The 17,700-nt window shown below is 35.4% G+C and overlaps 1 protein-coding gene across 1 annotated transcript in view; it reads right to left on the bottom strand.

Moving 5' to 3' along the window:
- Positions 1-17,700, bottom strand: part of PTPRD (protein tyrosine phosphatase receptor type D) — a 488,669-nt gene that overhangs the window by 181,941 nt on the left and 289,028 nt on the right. The window contains exons 5-11 of the mRNA XM_033122352.1: positions 12,148-12,336; positions 10,887-10,895; positions 10,137-10,154; positions 8,429-8,539; positions 7,006-7,017; positions 4,754-5,023; positions 1,452-2,033 (exon numbers count right to left, since the gene is read on the bottom strand). Of these exons, the coding sequence (XP_032978243.1) occupies positions 1,452-2,033; positions 4,754-5,023; positions 7,006-7,017; positions 8,429-8,539; positions 10,137-10,154; positions 10,887-10,895; positions 12,148-12,336 (1,191 nt within the window). The remainder of the gene's footprint in view (positions 1-1,451; positions 2,034-4,753; positions 5,024-7,005; positions 7,018-8,428; positions 8,540-10,136; positions 10,155-10,886; positions 10,896-12,147; positions 12,337-17,700) is intronic.

Raw genomic sequence — 17,700 nt, 5'->3', positions numbered from 1 at the left:
TTATAGGTATATATTTTCTCATATACTTTCTTATATCTTTTAATGGCTATGGAGCTGCTAAAACAGTATAATAAGAAAAATATCTCATAAGAGTTGACTGCTTTTAATCAAGAAAAAGAACAAGATTCACAGATTTCTATATTTTCCAATGAGAAGCTTATGAAAAAAATAATCTACACTTTTTTTGTATATTAGTATAGCAGATAAATATTGGACAACTGAAAAAGCCAACTAGGGAAAATGGATGGTTTTAGTGCAATTGTGGTAAAATACATTTTTATAGTTCTTTCAGACCATTAGAAAAAATAATAAATCCATGAACAAACCACTTAGAACCAAATAACAGTATGAAAATAAAATAAAGCCAGTCAGGCTGTAAATATGTTCTGAGATTTCTAGCAGCCAGGGCAAATAGGTAAACATACTCAATCGTGTGATTCATAAAGCCCATGACATGAAACTAAGTCAGTGATTAAACAGGTTTACTATTTATGACACCTAAGAAAATTCATTAATTCATACCCAAGATTACCAAAGAATTACACACCTATAGATTATAGATACTATCTCCAATAATATAGTTCTTATGTGGATTATCAGAACAAACCAACGGCATGCTGCAAAAACATGCATAGATTAATGGAAGTTTAAGAGGCATCAACACAATGAGTCAAATAAATAGCTCTCAGAAGTTCAAGAATGGACTATGTTATACTCCCAGCCCAAGACAAAATTGATCACTTTGAATCAAAGACCATAGAGGTTTAATATCCTCTTATTAAAATAAAACCACTGGCAGGGCCAAGTTTTTCTTCATAAAATACTTTGGTGTCTGCTCTAATACCCAATAAAATGGGTGAGTCAGACCCCAAAGTTTGATCTTAGATCTTGATAACTGTCTTCCTTCACCTCTGAAGTCAGACAAAGGCAAAAAGAAAAAAAAAAAAAATCAAAAAGCCATAGAGAAATATTTATTTTTAAGCAAGTAGCTTCCTGGAAAATATAAGCTATTTAAAGATCCAAGGCCCCTTGACAAATGGTTTTATTTTTAACTTTATGCTGAACCATAAACTCTTTCACAAATTAAACAATTTTTGAGACTATTCTATCAGAGTTACTAGTATAAAAAAGCATAGTTCTTTTATTTTCAAATAAAATAAAAGGGGACATATGGAGGACGTATTCATCCATCTCATGCAGAAAAGTGTGTTCAAGTCATTTGGGTACAAATTAAAAAGAAAGGCTGCTAAAGCCATCCCTCTACTTAACAACTATTAGCCTTTCAGGTATCCATGCTTGTTTCCTTCCCAGATGTCTTATCTTAACCCCTCACTTAAAAACTCGAAGTCTCAAAAATTAAAATGTATATTACCTTTCTGTGTTTTGCCCTTCCCACTTGTTAGCACCGACTCCTCCCTCCTGCCCTACTCCCCATCCAGAACCAGACTTACCTCCTGTTTGAGTGATGACTTGTATGTCACTTGAAAGAGGACCATCTCCAATTGAGGTAAAAGCCAGGACTTTGACAGAATATGTTTTCTGGGGCACTAAGTTGCCAATAGTAGTGATTTGGCTGTCAGCTACATTATGTTTCATCCAGTTGTTGACGTGCTGAGTGGGATCCATTGTATAATAAACTCTGTACCCTTGGATCTGTCCATTTGGCTCTTCAGGTTCCTTCCACTGTACCAAAATGGTGGTTGAACTCAACATCCGTGCCTGGACATCCCGTGGGGCACTGGATGGTGCTTGCTCTGAGGTCTGTGTTAGTACGGGCTCACTGGGAGGTCCCCTCCCAATGTTATTGACAGCTACAACCCTGAATTCATAATCCGAGTAGGGACTTAGTCCAGCGACACTGTAGCGTGTGGTCGCCACCCCATCAATTTCTTTGTAAGGTTCCTCAGAATTTTTAGGTTTATGCTGAATGATGTAGTAAGAGACAGGCTCAGGGTTCCCCGAGTCCCACGTCAGGGTGATGCTTGTAGCTGTGCTCTCAGTCACTACAGGAGTTCCCGGAGGTTTGGGTAAGGCTTAAGGGGAGAAAAAAAAGACAGTCACTACCCCTCCTCTCTGAGATGTTCCATAAACTCTGCTACTGGAATGACGGAATTATGTATCTATTAAAGATTTAATTTGATGAAATTATAGCAAAGAATAGTTTTCTAAGCAGTCAGAAAAGTACAGTAAGACATGCATCGGAGACAAATACCACTTTGTTAGACAGGCATTATAGCGTTGTATTCTGGGGCTTGCATCCCAAATGCAGCACTTATTAGCTATATGATGCTGGATGTGCTGCTTAACCTCTCTTTGCTTTAGTTTTCTCATGTGAAAAATGGGGGAAAACTCTATTATTGGAATTGTACAGTTGGGTAACTCTATTTCATGAGTGTACTGTGAAGATTAATGAGCTAATCCAGTAATGCTCTTAGAATGTATCTGGTACCCTCAAAAAACATTAGTTGCAATTATTATTAGTATAAGCTTGGCCAATTAGCCCCTCGCTTCAACAAATAAATGATATTACTAAATACCAATAAACATTGAAAAGAACAAAATTTGGAATATATTGGAATGGTATCATGTGCTATGGAATAATATCCATACTGTTGTCCAGTTGTACAACACAGGTAACACTGTTATAATCTAATTATAAATAATCTGATCAAAATTTTCAAAGTAAGAAAGATTAGTAATTTCAAATTAATTAATTTCCAGTTCATGATTTTTACTTAAGATTCAAAAAAAAATGGCAAAGCAACTAAATTATCCCATATTTAAAAATCACTTTTAAAGTATTTTATTGTCAAAATATGTATTCTATACTCAGCTTCAGTAATATCTGAGATAATAGCTACATCACAAATATTTGCAATTAAATCCATCTTTTAGAGATCCATGTTTTCCCTTTTAGCAGAACATAACTCCACATGCTAATATTAAGAATACAATCCATCTGCATTGGTGACCTCATATTTAAATGCCTTCGCCTCAACAATGATTCTGAATGGTAGAATTACTACAGGAGAATTCAGCACACCTGACTCTTTGGAGAAAAGTCCGAAGGCAACACTCATAAATCAGCCCTTTAGTACTTTTTCCCTTGTTAATATAAAGGCAAAAAGTACAGAATGGCAGCTTTTCAAGAGTAGCAAACTTGTACTTGAGGACTACTGGATCCCCAATAACCTAGAACACTGTCTGGCACTAAGGAGGTTTTTTTGTTAAGTATTGTTCAATGACTAACTGAATTAATGAGTCAGTACCCATTCTCCTCACTCTCTTCAAGTTGCTCTTTTTAATTCTGATTCACTTTTTACTTTCAAGATTCACCCTTACATTGTATTTATTTATTTGTGAGGTGGAGAGGATAGGGAAAGAGCAAAAGGCAGGGAAGTAAAGATAAGAATTTGAACAAGACATTAGTATAATGTGACTCCTGTCTTTGAATGTTTGAAGGTCTTCAGTACGCCTTCAACTATTTAAAGCTGAAATGGTTATTATGAAAAAGATGATTCACTATTTGCATATCATTCCAAGAACTATAGAATGATAATATTTGACCAAAAGATTTTATTTAAAAAAATAATAAAAAGACATTTATTTAAATGTTCTGGCCTGACATTTTTCAAGGAAGTACATGATCCAAATTTTTGCTAGTTGTCTTTCTGAATTTTTACGGCAAGTAAAAATATAGCTAATTTAGGGTGTGTTTATTGATATTGAACAGATATCTAAGTCACCTTTATTATACAGTGTGCACTGTATGGCTAAGTATGCTTAATACAGTTAAGGATATGCAATATAATGTCACTATTTTAAAAGACTAAATGCTCACAATGGTGAGTACCTTTGTTCTGATGTCACATTATTGGTTTTGTGTAGCACATATTTGTGCTCAGTTAGAGATATGCTATCAACTATAACATATGCGTTGCATTTCTTAGGCTCAATCTTCCTAAGAAGGGGAGATAATTTGTGTTCATTTTACAATACTTCCGGAAATTTGCGGAAACCTCAAGTCAGCCTCAGGCTGACCCATTTTTGCAAGTGTTCTAGAACTCTACAAACACTAGGTAAAAACAACTGGTCCCCTCACACACTCACTTTTTTCTTTCTTTGATTATATTTCAGTTATGTTCAAAAACAGAATATTTCTTGAGCACTTCATTAATATAAGGTGAAAGATAGAGCTAGAACAGAATAGAAATGCACTTGCATTTTGATTTTTGATGGTAGGGTCTATTAAAAGTTTTAAAGCATCTATGATGTGATCATGTTAATTGCAACTATCTTTTTTTTCCCCTTTGTCTTCAAGGTTTTTGACATTTATTAACACTTATTTGAAGTTTTGTATCATGTGACTCTTAGCAAGGTTCTGTATTAATATGAAACTTATATGTATCCGTCCTTCCATAATGGTTGATTCGGTCAAGCGTTCCTCATTCTGGCTAGTTAGTGTCTGGGTCAGCCTGTTGTTAAATATTTTTTTGTTGTTAAATAACAACAGCCTGTTGTTAAATATTTTGATGATTACTGCTGCTTAGGCTTCCAGTACTTTTGAGAGAGAAACTGCCTGCAATAGACATGTGTATCTTATATGATACCATAGATACAATTAGACTGTAACATCTGAAACACTGACCAATGTATTGATTCATTTTCAAATTCCTAGGATAGACTTTGTAGAGGCATTAGTTAGGTGACTTGAGTGTAGTCAGACACTCAAAGCATGAACCACTGAGCATACCTTTGACAGTGATCTGTGCTATTGCTTCAATGACACCCAGCGTTGACATAGCAACACAGGTGTAATTTGCTGACTGTCTTACATCATTCAGTTCTAGGACATTTCTTCCTATTGGCATATCATCTTCAGGTGTCAGATCTTCTGCCCCCAGCATCCACTTCACATAAGGCATTGGTGACCCCACAGCCACACAGGTGATATTAACACTTCCACCTGGCATGATTTCATGATTAGTGGGTGGGATAGAGAATCTTGGCGGGACACGGCGAACTAGAACAAAACACAAGGGAAGATGATAAAATATACAAGGCAAGAAAAAAGTGGCTTGTTCAACACATGACATGCACTGTACAGACACAATTAAACAATTGGAACATATTGTGGATTGTCCAAAAACAAAAGAAATAAAATCGGTGGATAATACAGACCATACAAGTATGGTATGTGTTTACACACAAAAAAATAATTATTTAGTTTAGTCATTGATATCTTAGACACATTCATACAAAAATTGATTCAGACCTACAAGGGCCCCACAAAGAAACTATCTACAAACTAACAATACACAAACATCATGCATAAGATAAACAAAAAAACATATACATGCATGCATATAACAGTGATTCTATGCATGCATGTATATGCAGAAAAGGGGGCTGGAAGGTCACCAGCAGGTTTAAGTTGGGTATCAAAACCAACTTCCGTGCTGTGCACTTCCAGTTGCTGTGAATGTATGTGTGGGACCACACCGTCACATTCCAGCCCTGGAAAACATCATCTAGAGTATACTGAAAGTACAGTTTGTTTGCTTTCAGACTCAGAGTAGATGCAGCCTCAAGACCTCACACTAAAACTGGAACAAACACAGAAATATTTACACATATCGATTTTCAGTCACAGAAGAAAAACAAAGCCAACGCCAGTAGGGATACCAGATTGGGTCATGCAAGGCATGCACACGATGAAGTCTCAAGGCCCGTGCTTAGGACAATGGGAAAGGCTGGGATCCAACACTACAATGACGGAGGAAGAAATAAGAGAGTAATAGAAATAAACACAAAGGGAGGAGGCAAAGTACAGAGACAGAAATTTAGGGGATGATAGGATTGAAAATAAAAAAGATATTAGATAACACTAGGTTGTCAAAGGTAAGGATTGCAAATTTAGAAAGGACACTGGGTATTTCACATTCAGGATTCCATTCAGTTCAAATCTAAAGTAAAACAACATAGATGACAACAGCAACATCTAGTAAGAGGCGTGTTATGTCTACATTCAAATAGAGGGACACTGCATCTAAAACGTACAGTGGGACATGACATTCAGAGAAGAGGTCATATTAAAGCAACACGGCACAGAAAAAAATTACCAAGCAATTACAGTTCAGTGTTCCTGCTTCAGATAATCTGCATGTTTATGTGTGTTTAAGTACATGTGTCTTGGACATGGTACAAGGAGAGGGTAAGAAGCAAATGGGTTTCATGTTGCACTTGTATTGGCAAAACCTTACACCATGAGTATATTTAGATCAAGAGATTATCACTAGGAGCATAGCTTAAATACTGATAAGAAAGTAATTTTTCAAATTATAAGTTAATTAATAAACAAACAACCTCATAACCCCAAAAAGATAATCAGCAAATTTTTCTGTCATCAACTGATTGACTGCACTAAGGTTGAAATAAACTTCCGTTGATTCAAGAGGGCTCACTGCGATGGCCTCATGGGTAAACAACAGGCATAGGAGAATTAAAGAGAGAGCTAAGCATGCCTCCTGCAGCCAACTCACGGGTTACACAAAGCAAGTAGGAGCCAGTGTAGACTTTGAGGTGTCAAAGAACATATCGAGAAAAATGGAGGAGAGTTTAGTCTTCATGCTTGGGATTAGGGGAACAACTACAAAAAGTCATTCTATAGGCAGCAGGCATCCTTGTAAGACAGAAATTAAAGGTGGGACAAGGGGTAGGAAGAGTGGAGCAGGAAGGAAAGCAGGAACACTGACCCAGTTCACTGGACCTGAGAGAATTAAGTGTTACAAGTTACCATGCACCCAGGTACATTCTCTCCCATCATGCACCATAGTTAGATACCACCAGCAAGCATTGGAAGCCATAGCCAGGGCATTCTGTGCTAAAACATACCATTAACCAAAAGAAGACCACAATGCAGCTACATTCATTTCATTTGTATTCTTTGTTATTGGTTTAATTAATAGTTTTGTAAGGCGGGTAAAAAGTAAAAAACACACCAACCTTCTCGCAGCTCTGAGGGATGTAGGGGGTTTGATGCAGAACACAATGAAATGAGGAAAGGAGAAAAACAAGGGAAACACAGAGAGAGTAAAAAGGCCATATCAAGGCTTTCAACTGCTACTTGAACATTTTTACTTGCTCTAGTTAATCCTTCCTACCTCAGCTGCAAAAGTTAGCAATACCTCATAGACTAACACGATATTAGAAACAATAGCTAGCATCATTTTGAAATTTTTCCACTGAAGAAGGTACACATGCCTCATGCAGCAAAGGGGGTCACCATTGTGAGAAAAAGGATCAAGGGGCTTTCAAAGAATTTGGAGAAGAAATGGTTTTCTTCATATTCTCCCACCCCAGACTCCAGAGAAACACAGGAGAGAAGAACATCCCCAAGGAAACAAAATTCTCTCAAACAAAAATTTCAAAATCAAGCTAGATATTTTCCTAAGGGAACCCATCCTACTGCAACTGAATGCCCCCTCTGTCTTTTATCTGTGCCCACCCCCCACCCACACCTTTTGTGGTTATTCATAGACACGTAGACCTGGAATAAGAGCATTTTCACTGGACAAAAAAACTACAGGAACCGGCTTTGAAAACTCCAGGGAAGAAGAAATACTTCTTTCTAGTTGAAATGAAAGGCACAGCCATTCATAAGCTCAAAATTTAATCACTGCTATCTCTTATAAGAAAATATGAATGTATCCACATTCATTCTTGTCCCAAGGACAACTAATAGTATTTTTTAAAATACAATCAGTGTTCTATACCAATCAAAAGATTAAACTTTTCAGAAAGTCAATAATTTTTTTAAAAGTGTGTGTGTGTATATATATATATATATAATATATATATATGCATAGACATATGTACATGCATAATACTAAGTGTTTATAAATAAAGTATAAAGTATAAAAAAAGGAAGAAAATACAATTGTGCTACTTGCATGTAGCACTTAGTTTTTCTAAGTAGCAGCTTTATCCTTACAGCTCCACAGCAGAGGTCCTGAAGACATTAACACGTTTATGCTTGGAGTTGCACAGAAAACGGATTAGTAGCACACCAAGCAATTATTTCAGGGTTTGAAAAGGAAACAGAAGAGAAACAGCAACAGAAAAAAGAAAGGAAAGAAGAAGAAAACCTCCAACAAATTCAAAGCACAGTTCAATCAATGCAGTAAAAACAGAAACCAAGATGTAAAAATGCAAATATACTTACAAACTTCAAGACTCAGGATAGATTTTATTCAAAAGAGATCAATTTTTTTAACAACATACTTAAAATTTTTAATTCACTAAAATGCTTCAGCTACCGTTAACTAGCAGCTTGTTAAATACTGATATCACAGCATAGATCCCATGGGTATCTCAACTCTCCCTGAGACTGAATGAAGAAACGATGACAGGGTTATGTCACTCCTACCTCTGACATATAAATTGGCAGGGGCAGAATAGCGAGTGCCCGCGCTGTTGGTGGCAACACACTCATATTTTCCTTGGTCAGATTCTTCACTCTGTTCGATCTGAAGGGCGCCTGTACGGATATAAAATATATTGCCAAAAAGATGGTCAGAGAAGGCTTTCTCAGTTCAGAAAACTAAACCTCTTAACAATATGAAAAGCCCTGCAAAGTGAAGGTCCGCTCAACGTCGATTCAATCTCTTGCTAAGGTGCACAGACAGAAAATGATGCGATGAGAAAAACATATAGAGATTATTTTTTTTACATCATCAATGCTAGCATAAGAAAACAATATCTCTTTCCCCAAGCAAGAATTCTAGTCATAATTAACACTCTTATTTCCTAGACTAATAAAATGAAGATGGGTGAGACTGCTTCAAGGAAGTATGGCTTTTAAATAAAACAAAAGATTAATTTTTGGTTTTGTTTTGTTTCATTTTGGTATCAAAAGTGGTGCAAAAGAGAGGTACGCTCAAAAAAAACCAGGCCGGGTTTTCAAGAAAGTCTTCTGCTGAAGAAAGCCAAAAATACGCAGCAAGTACAAAAAGGCTGCACAAAGCAAAAAATTAAAATTAGTCATTATATATTATGAAAATATCACTCAAAGAAACAAAACTCCCTTAAGACATGCAGATTTTTAAGAAAAGAAAGACAGTTTGCCACGACTTACAATCATTTATTACGTTTGCTGAAAAACAAAGAGTAGTTGAATTAGAAGGTTTTAAAAAAGTTAAAAAGCACGGCCTACACCAGCAAGGAAGAACCAACCAACCACTGCTTGAGGACCTCAAGACAGATCCCCTAAGACACCCATCAAAATCCACCAGTGGGATTAGCAGTGTGGTGTCACAAAACCCCAAGAAAAATACAAAAGGATTATAAAAGAAATGAACACTGAGTCAAAGTATGAAAAACCAGCAATACCACATACCACCAAGAATACTGAGCACCTTTTGTATCCATAGCCTGAAGGACAGAAGATCCAAAAATCCAGAGGCGAGTAATCCAAGAAAAAAAGAAGTGGGGGAAAAAAGGTTGCTGTCAGGTTGTAGGCGAATGGGATCAGGTGGAAAGGGGAGTCATTCTTTGACTTTTAAGACATTAAGAGAAAAAAGAATCGAAGAACAAAAGCAAAAACCTTTTGAAAGATAAAGACAAAAAGCAGATGTTCCAGGCTGTCTTCTGCATGTCTGCCACTGTTCTCCAGACCATCTTGGCTTTGGTCCAGAACAAGAACAGCTAAGGAAGAAAAAAATGATCTTTTTTTTTCTCCGGTTGGACAAAAAAAGAAAAAAAAAAGGAAAAAGAAGAACAAAAAAAGAAAAAAAAAGGAAAAAGGAAGAAGAAGAAAAGGAAAAAAAGAGGGACAGATGGTACGCTGTGACTGGTCTGTGGTCTAAAGACCTGGATATGCTTTCTTTGAAGCATATCACAACTTAAATAATCATTTTCATAAAGAAAGAAATGAACAAAACAAAGAGAAAAAGGGAAAGGAAAGGAAAAGTCACAATATGAGAGTCACTGATCATAACCAAACTGTACAAAGAAAAACAAAATAAAGTTGATGGACATTATTGGAATGATTCTAAAACCAGGACAAAGATGAAAATGATGAAAGGACAGAAAGAATGAGTAAGATCATTCTGTGAACGTTAGTTCAGCACTCTTACCTCTTATTGGTGTACCACCTGGGTGGATAATATGAATGCAAATAAGATTAGAAAGAAGAAGCATTAGTACGAGAAGAAGGAGGCTAGGGCTGGGGAGAAGAATTAAATTAGACTTACAGAATTAAATAAGGTCTTAAAAGAAACTTGAATTACTATACTGGTAAAACAGGAATATATTAGATAGTATTATTAGATCATAAAAGCAAGTTGCATTATACCACAGAGGGCAAAGACCACAATAGGCAGCGTTGCCTTTCTCAGAGAAGCAACTGAGTTCTTAGGTCTGGGGTCATATAGGGTTAGAATTATATCTTATATGCCTCATATTCTTAAAAAAAAAAAAAAAAGAAAAAAAAGGACTAAGCAATATTTTTAAAGACAATTTAGAAAAATTCTGGCTAATCTAGTTAAGTATATATATAGATATGCATATATATATATACCGTTATAGGAAATACTAAAGACTAACTAGGAACAAACACTGTTGATTGGGTGGGTATCTTATGCTACTTACTGTGCTATACTTGTGTGATATAACTTGTGTACTATTTTATTTTTCTATACAGTGTTCTTACAATAACAGTTCTGTGGATGTGTGCGTGTGCGCGCCACTACGGAGATCTGGTGTCTACACTGACAGTTAGTAAAATGCATGCCATGCATTTTATTAATAATAATAATAATTATAATAAAATATTCTGAATATGGAAATTAGTGGGGGTGAAGTGCGCTTCGGAACTAAGCACTTACCAATAGATTCTGGAGATTTAAATACGGAGAGAAGAAAGACAGCATAAAAATATTATTATACTCCTTATAATTTGGTACAAATTTTTCAGAGTTAAAGCTTTATATACTAAATCATCTATGTTACATGTGAATAATTAATTCTTTATTTACAATAACAGAAGGCTAATCTACACAATTCTGCTGACAACAAGCAAAAGAGGCAGTTAACAAGACGCTTTAACATCACAGGACAGGTCAAAAGCTGAGAATTCTGGGAAGACAGGCAGTTAAACAACTTAGAATTCTACATCAATATTACTACCAATGGCAAAGTAAACAACTTATTAGTAAATGTCCCCGTGAAATTAACGAGGGACAGGCTCTAAAACTTAAGAAATTTAGAATCATCTCTATCTTTAATCTAAAGAGAGCAAAGGAATAAACTTGAGATGGGGATGGGAGAGGGAGAAAAGGGCAACGGGGAGAAAGAGAGAGAGAAAACAGCAAAAGCTGGAGTCTACACCGAAAGCAGACTTCTGTAGATCCAGTCACTGGAGGGTTCAAAAATTTTCAGTGTGGGCGCACACTATGTGGCTAATGTGTAGAAAATGCTCACTCACAATAATAATACAATAATATTAACAAAAATTCCCTCCTTTCTTTAGTACTTTGTCAAAGACTTAAAAAATACATCTGGTTACTCATGAGATAACATTTCTGTGTTTTATGTATCAGTGAAAAGAAAGCAGATGTGACAAAACTTACTAAACTTTGGTACTTTGATGAATTCAAATGTAGAAACGGCAGAGAAAACACACTTCAGTAAAATTAAATCATTTTAGTGTTTCATATGAACATTTTGGTTTTTAATGGATAACCATTGGAACTCCTTGCAAGTTCTGAATGAAGTCCAATGTTGAAATAAATTTGTTTCAAAAGAAAACAGAGAAAGAAGAAAGAAAGAAAATGGATCCATCAAATACTGCGGAAAAGCAGTAAATTAAAATATATATATATATATCAAAAATACAGTCACAGCAGTGAGCAATGTGGATTAAACAGAAGCTGCAAAACATACAGAGAAGGAAAAAGACAGACTCTGAAACAGGCTATGACATCACAAACATGGACAACACATTAAATAACAGAGAAAGAGAAGAGGGAGAAAAATCAATACTTAAAAATTAAAAATAAATAAAATTAAATTAAAAATAAAGAGAGAGAAGGCAAAAAAAAAAAAAATATCTCTAGGAGTTAGTGGAAAACAGTAACAAGACCCTACCTGATCGTAACTGCTTAATACGGCCATTGTTGTTGCTTGTGTCAACGGGTAAGAAATCTTTAAACCAAGTGATTTCTGGATCCGGATTCCCACTGGCTGCACAAAGCATGGTGGCAGTGCGTGTACGCTCAACCACCTTCAACTGTGGGCCCATGTCAATGGTGGGGAAGCCCCTGGGAATTTGATCCTCTGCAAGACAAAAGGTGATACATACATTATGTTAACAAATCAGATGCCAAAGATTAAAGACATATTGCTCATTTACCTTCCCCCTTACCATATTCAGCATTTGTTGAGAAACTAACACAAACCAGGCAACATGGCCCTATTAGATTAGGATACAGTCAGAAGAGTACATAGTCTAAGAGAGAGACCAACAGCCCAACAAAGAGCTCAGGCGTGATAAAGCCCAGCCTGAAAGGATGCACCAAGTCCTCTAGTTGCACAGAAGGAGAAGCAATGCAGAATGTCTGCCTGAGGAGGTCAGTGAGCACCAAGGAAGCTGGGAAATGGGCCTTTAGGAATGAGTCCAGTTGTCCAGAAACACGGGAACATCACAAGAATAGGCATTAAGACAGGAAACTTTTCTTGAGGATAAACTCCGGGATCCAGCAGAGCTAGTTTGGAGGGTACATGAAAAGCAAGCAGGTTGGGTGGACTAACCTATCTGTATTCAAATCTGGTATTTTTATTGTAACTTTTATATAAGAGTACATATTTTTTCACACAAGAAGGATGTTCAACCTGAATGAATTCTTTTGTAGGGAGTTTCAATTAATCAGAAAATTGAGAGTTTCTCTTTCAAAAAAAGAACAAAAGCAACCCACACAAAAAAAGCAATATAAAAATATACATTCCTTAGGATAAGAAAACACTTCCCCCATTCCAAAGGTCTGCACCATTTTTGGTTATAAAAAAGCTGAACTTGCTAAATTTTGAATCTTCAACTCATCCAAAGTTCACTTCTCCCTATTCCACATCAAGATTGTCCCAGATCTTAGATCTTGAGAAGATAAAGTCCTTTGAAATCCCCAAGCATGACCCACATTGATTATCCACATTGCCAGAAATTCCAGCCAGAATTAGAAAGGTATATACTATTCAAGCATTGAAGGAAGTTTAGTTATACGATTGATAATTATTTAAATTACAACTTGGCTGTTTGTTTGAAGACCATTATGAAACATTTTGACTTCCTATTGGCCTAGTGTTAATTTAATCAATGCTCCGTCATGATTTCTGATGAATTTTCATGAGCCACCAATTCCAAAATGACTCAAAAGCACAAACACCAATGAGCGAAACATTAGAAATCATCAGATGTGGCACATAGCTTTTCGTCTATAATTTTTGGTATGATCCTGTGAGTCTTGCTGAAGTCTAAGTGAATTATAATTTCTAGGAAAAAGGCCCCATTTGATGCCTCCCCTGTGTTCAGTCAAATCTAGGTGTTCTACACTGTCTCCCCTCTATAGTTTTGGGGTAAACTCAATCTCCTAAATCTGGCTAGCAAAGTTCTTTTAAATCAAGCCCCATTTTTCCCAGCTTGCCATGGATGACTTCCTACATAGGACACTTTATTTCTGCCCACACCGAAATTCTCACCATTCTCCAGACAAATCCTGCCCACTGAGCATTCTGTCTCTAGAAAGCCACACAGTGAAAATTACTATCTTTGTAAAGATTTTTGAAACTCTTTCAAATGTATTTCATTTTTTCCTCATCAGAGTTACCTTGGTGGTGAGTACCTAAATCTGTCTTGTACTTTTTAATTATCATCAGTTTATCCCTCTAAAGCATGAGTTCTTCTATGTCTCATTTGTATCCATCAAGATAGTCTAGATTGCTAGATTATAAGAGAACCTCTAGTATTCCCAAATCTAAGTCTGAATATATTCCAGTGACTAAAAGAAGTTTTTCTACTACACAGAGTAGGCAAGTACTTCCGGTAGAGAGCTGATCAGAGGAATAATTAAGGACTGGCGGGATTTTGAATGTGAATAGTGAAAGAATATCAAAATGTTACTACAGAATAAAGGTTATTTTAAGAGGAAATTGAGGCTCTAATAGGGAGAAGTGTAGACTGGCTCTCCCAAAAGGAGATTTATGAAAAACCAAAAGAAGTAGCTGAGGCAAGTTGGGGTGAAACCTGGATTCCGGAGAGAGGATTTTACTTTTCCACCAGCTAATTAGGGCTGGATACCTGGGGGGTTGGGGAAATATATCTATATCTATATCTATATCTATATCTATATCTATATCTATATCTATAGAGAGAGACAAAAAGTATACACATTTTTAAGAAAGGAATAAAACTGTATTAAAATTGCTACTCAATATATACAGATAATAGAAGATGAATACAAGTCATGTGTACACACTTTTTTGGTACCCCTGGTATACAGACTGATAGATATAGAGATAGAGAGATATAGATATAGGTATAGATATAGATATAGACATAGACATAGATACAGATATATGATATATACAGAAGGTGCCAAAAAACGTATATACATTTTAAGAAAGGAAAAAGTCTGTATTAAAATTACACTGATGGTAACCCCTTTGAGCACTTCTTGTAATTGCAGAACTCAATTGTGACTTGCTTCCATCTTTTGTTATCAGTATATATTGAATATTACAATTTTAATATATTTCTCTTCCTTAAAATGTGTATATATTTTTTGTCACCCTGTTTATACATTATAATTATATATACATAATTATATAACAGAACATAATATATATATATAATTATATAACAGAACATAATATATATATATATGTAACTATATATATATTATGTTCTGTTATATAATTCGCTAGTTATATAATTATATAATTTTATATATAAATATATATTTAGTTAACTTCTAGGAGCAATTTTAGTTAAGTTGAAAGACAGGGCTCTTCTGAGGGATAGTAATTCATTCTGTTTATTTCAATGCTTACACATTGTGAGCCAAACAGAGGTCTACAGCAGACAAGTGTCAGAAAGAGTGGTTAAAAATAGAATTTCAAGATGATTTTTCAGGGCTCCAAGGGAATGTTAACACTTACAAATCAGATGAAGAGTATTTTGCAAATTAGGCTATGCTAATTTTAATAATCTATTCCATTCATTTCATCAAGCTGTTCTTTATGGCTTTAAAGGTTTTGTCAATGTATTTACATCTATAGTGTAGTTCTACTTTTATTTGAAAAAAAAAAGCAAAAAGATCAGTAGCTGTTGTATCACATGCATTATATTATTAAACATCTCACTTGGCAGCTCATGACATAAAATGCTTCGAAGGATAAAAATAATTTACCTCAAGTGTTCCAGAGTCAACTATACTGCCATGGTCACCTAGAAATGAGTTTCTAAGAAAACTCTTAGATTTTGTTGCTATTTTCCATATGTAAAGTAACTACTCAGATTAATAAGAATCACCTTGGGATTCCTGAGCTGTTTTTGTATTTCCCAGGGCCTCTATCTCCCCTTGGAGGTGGACTACCAGTTACATTAGCATGTATTAACATTGATCTACTAGTCATTACTTTTCTTCTACAAGTTCATCTCTCTGAAGAATGAAGCAAATATTCAGTCCCCATCAGTGGAAAGTGTCAAGGACTTGAGTAGTTGAGTACTAAAGTCTCTTACCAAAAAAACCTAGAATTAATAACCATTCATAAGAAATGAAGTCCTTACCTTGGGGAGAGCTGACAAAATTGACTTGTGCCCTATGGAAAGCCGGTTAATGCATTTGCGTGCCCTTTTTTTCCTTTCTTGGCTCATAAAGAATACTGCAGAGCCCCTTTTCATATACACAAGTGCACAACAAAGATAATCTTTCTTGCATAATAATCGGACAGGAAATGTAAAGAGTGCTGCTTTCTTATTTTTAATAAGGGTAATTAAATTCTATCCATCCCCCTTTTGCACAGAACCTTTTTGAATGCACTTTCTTCATTAAATTTTCATGAGAAACATCACACTTGTAACAGATTCAAATAGCCAGAGCTGTTACACGTTGACAGTTGTGGCTTGTTTCCAATTTGACTGTCAGCTATTTGGCAATAAAACTCAGTATTCAACATAAAACAAACTGTAGAAATAATGAAATTTCTAATTGGAATGCTTATCTCAGTGGGCCTAGTTTAGAAGATGTTAATTGCTTTTTTTTCACCCTTACATTTATTAGTGATTGATATAAAACTGCCTGCACCATTTGATAACATCAATTTTGACAGCTCATCAAATGTTTGTTACCAGGAACTTGGGGAAAAAAATCAATACCCTTTGTATCTTAACCATTTAAACTTTTACAGAAAAAAGCAGCTATCGACAATTAAATTGTCAATATGTTAGTAGCTTTAAACTTGTACATGAGGTGAAAAGAAAAACATTTTGTCCTATTCATTAATGTGCTCATTAAGCTTTAAAGTGCCTTAATATCACTGTTCCATATTAATATTCAATCATGCAGAATTAGCTATTAATTCATCAACAATTTAAATCAGACTTGACCTTCACAAAGCCATTTGGTCTCATTTTGAGAGGCCATCAAAGGGCATATCACTACATACTTGTGTTTAGTGAATCATAGAAGTCATACATATTTTGTTTGGAATGGCAGCTATAATAGACCTGGAAATATAGTACATTCTTTGAATCTGTTTGGTGTCTTAATGAAATATGCCGATATGAAACTTACAGTTCCATTAAGGAAAGAGAAAAATGAACATCAGCATTTTCCGCAGTTTCCCATTGCTGTAGAACTTGTGTTAATAGCCCCTGACCTACTTAGGGCTTGAAAGGAATATATGGGGAGTAGTCTGACATTGTTTTGTGGGGAGTCATGCTTTAGATATCTGAATGATCAAGTAATAGCTTTTGCATAATTTGCTCAGTTAAACTACTTTCATTGTTCATCCATAAACAATTTTAATGATGCTTTTACTTCTGCTCCAATTCCACAAACACTGCACCGCTCTTATTTGGTAAGAAACCACAAAAATAAACTGCCTGCTGAGGCCACAGCCTCCTTCCAAGGTGGCTCTAAGCAGTTCTTGCCTAGTCTTGCTGGGACTCAGTGAATTCAACCAGACTGGTATTTTGACTGTGGTTCCAAATGATTTCAAGTTTTCAGTGAAAAACCGTTTGCCATGGTATGACACTTCCCCTTTTTCAGACTTACAGCAAATGTGTTTATGAAGAAAAATCATATCAATTACATCAAGAGTATCCTTTCCCAAAAGCAGTATTAAAAGATTTGGCAAGTAGACCTGATCATTTACATATTATTGACAATATGGAGAATTATCATTCTCAACAAACTGACAATAAAGCAAAATCAGAGCTGGAGAAAGAGTAAGCATTTTTTTATTTTGTTTTATTTCTTGGAGAACTCATTCCCCTGAATCACTTTTTTGAGTACCAAACAGTTCATAGTAGCTCCTCTTTAAAAATTCTCAACAGTGCTATCTATAAACCCCTTATTATAGTCAATGTATACACTTGAACTCATAAACTCACCTTTTTAATCATCACATTGTTCAATAAACACC

This window comes from Rhinolophus ferrumequinum, chromosome 12 (assembly GCF_004115265.2).
Source record: "Rhinolophus ferrumequinum isolate MPI-CBG mRhiFer1 chromosome 12, mRhiFer1_v1.p, whole genome shotgun sequence".
Taxonomy (NCBI): Eukaryota; Metazoa; Chordata; class Mammalia; order Chiroptera; family Rhinolophidae; genus Rhinolophus; species Rhinolophus ferrumequinum.
This window is presented reverse-complemented; position numbering and strand designations above follow the sequence as displayed.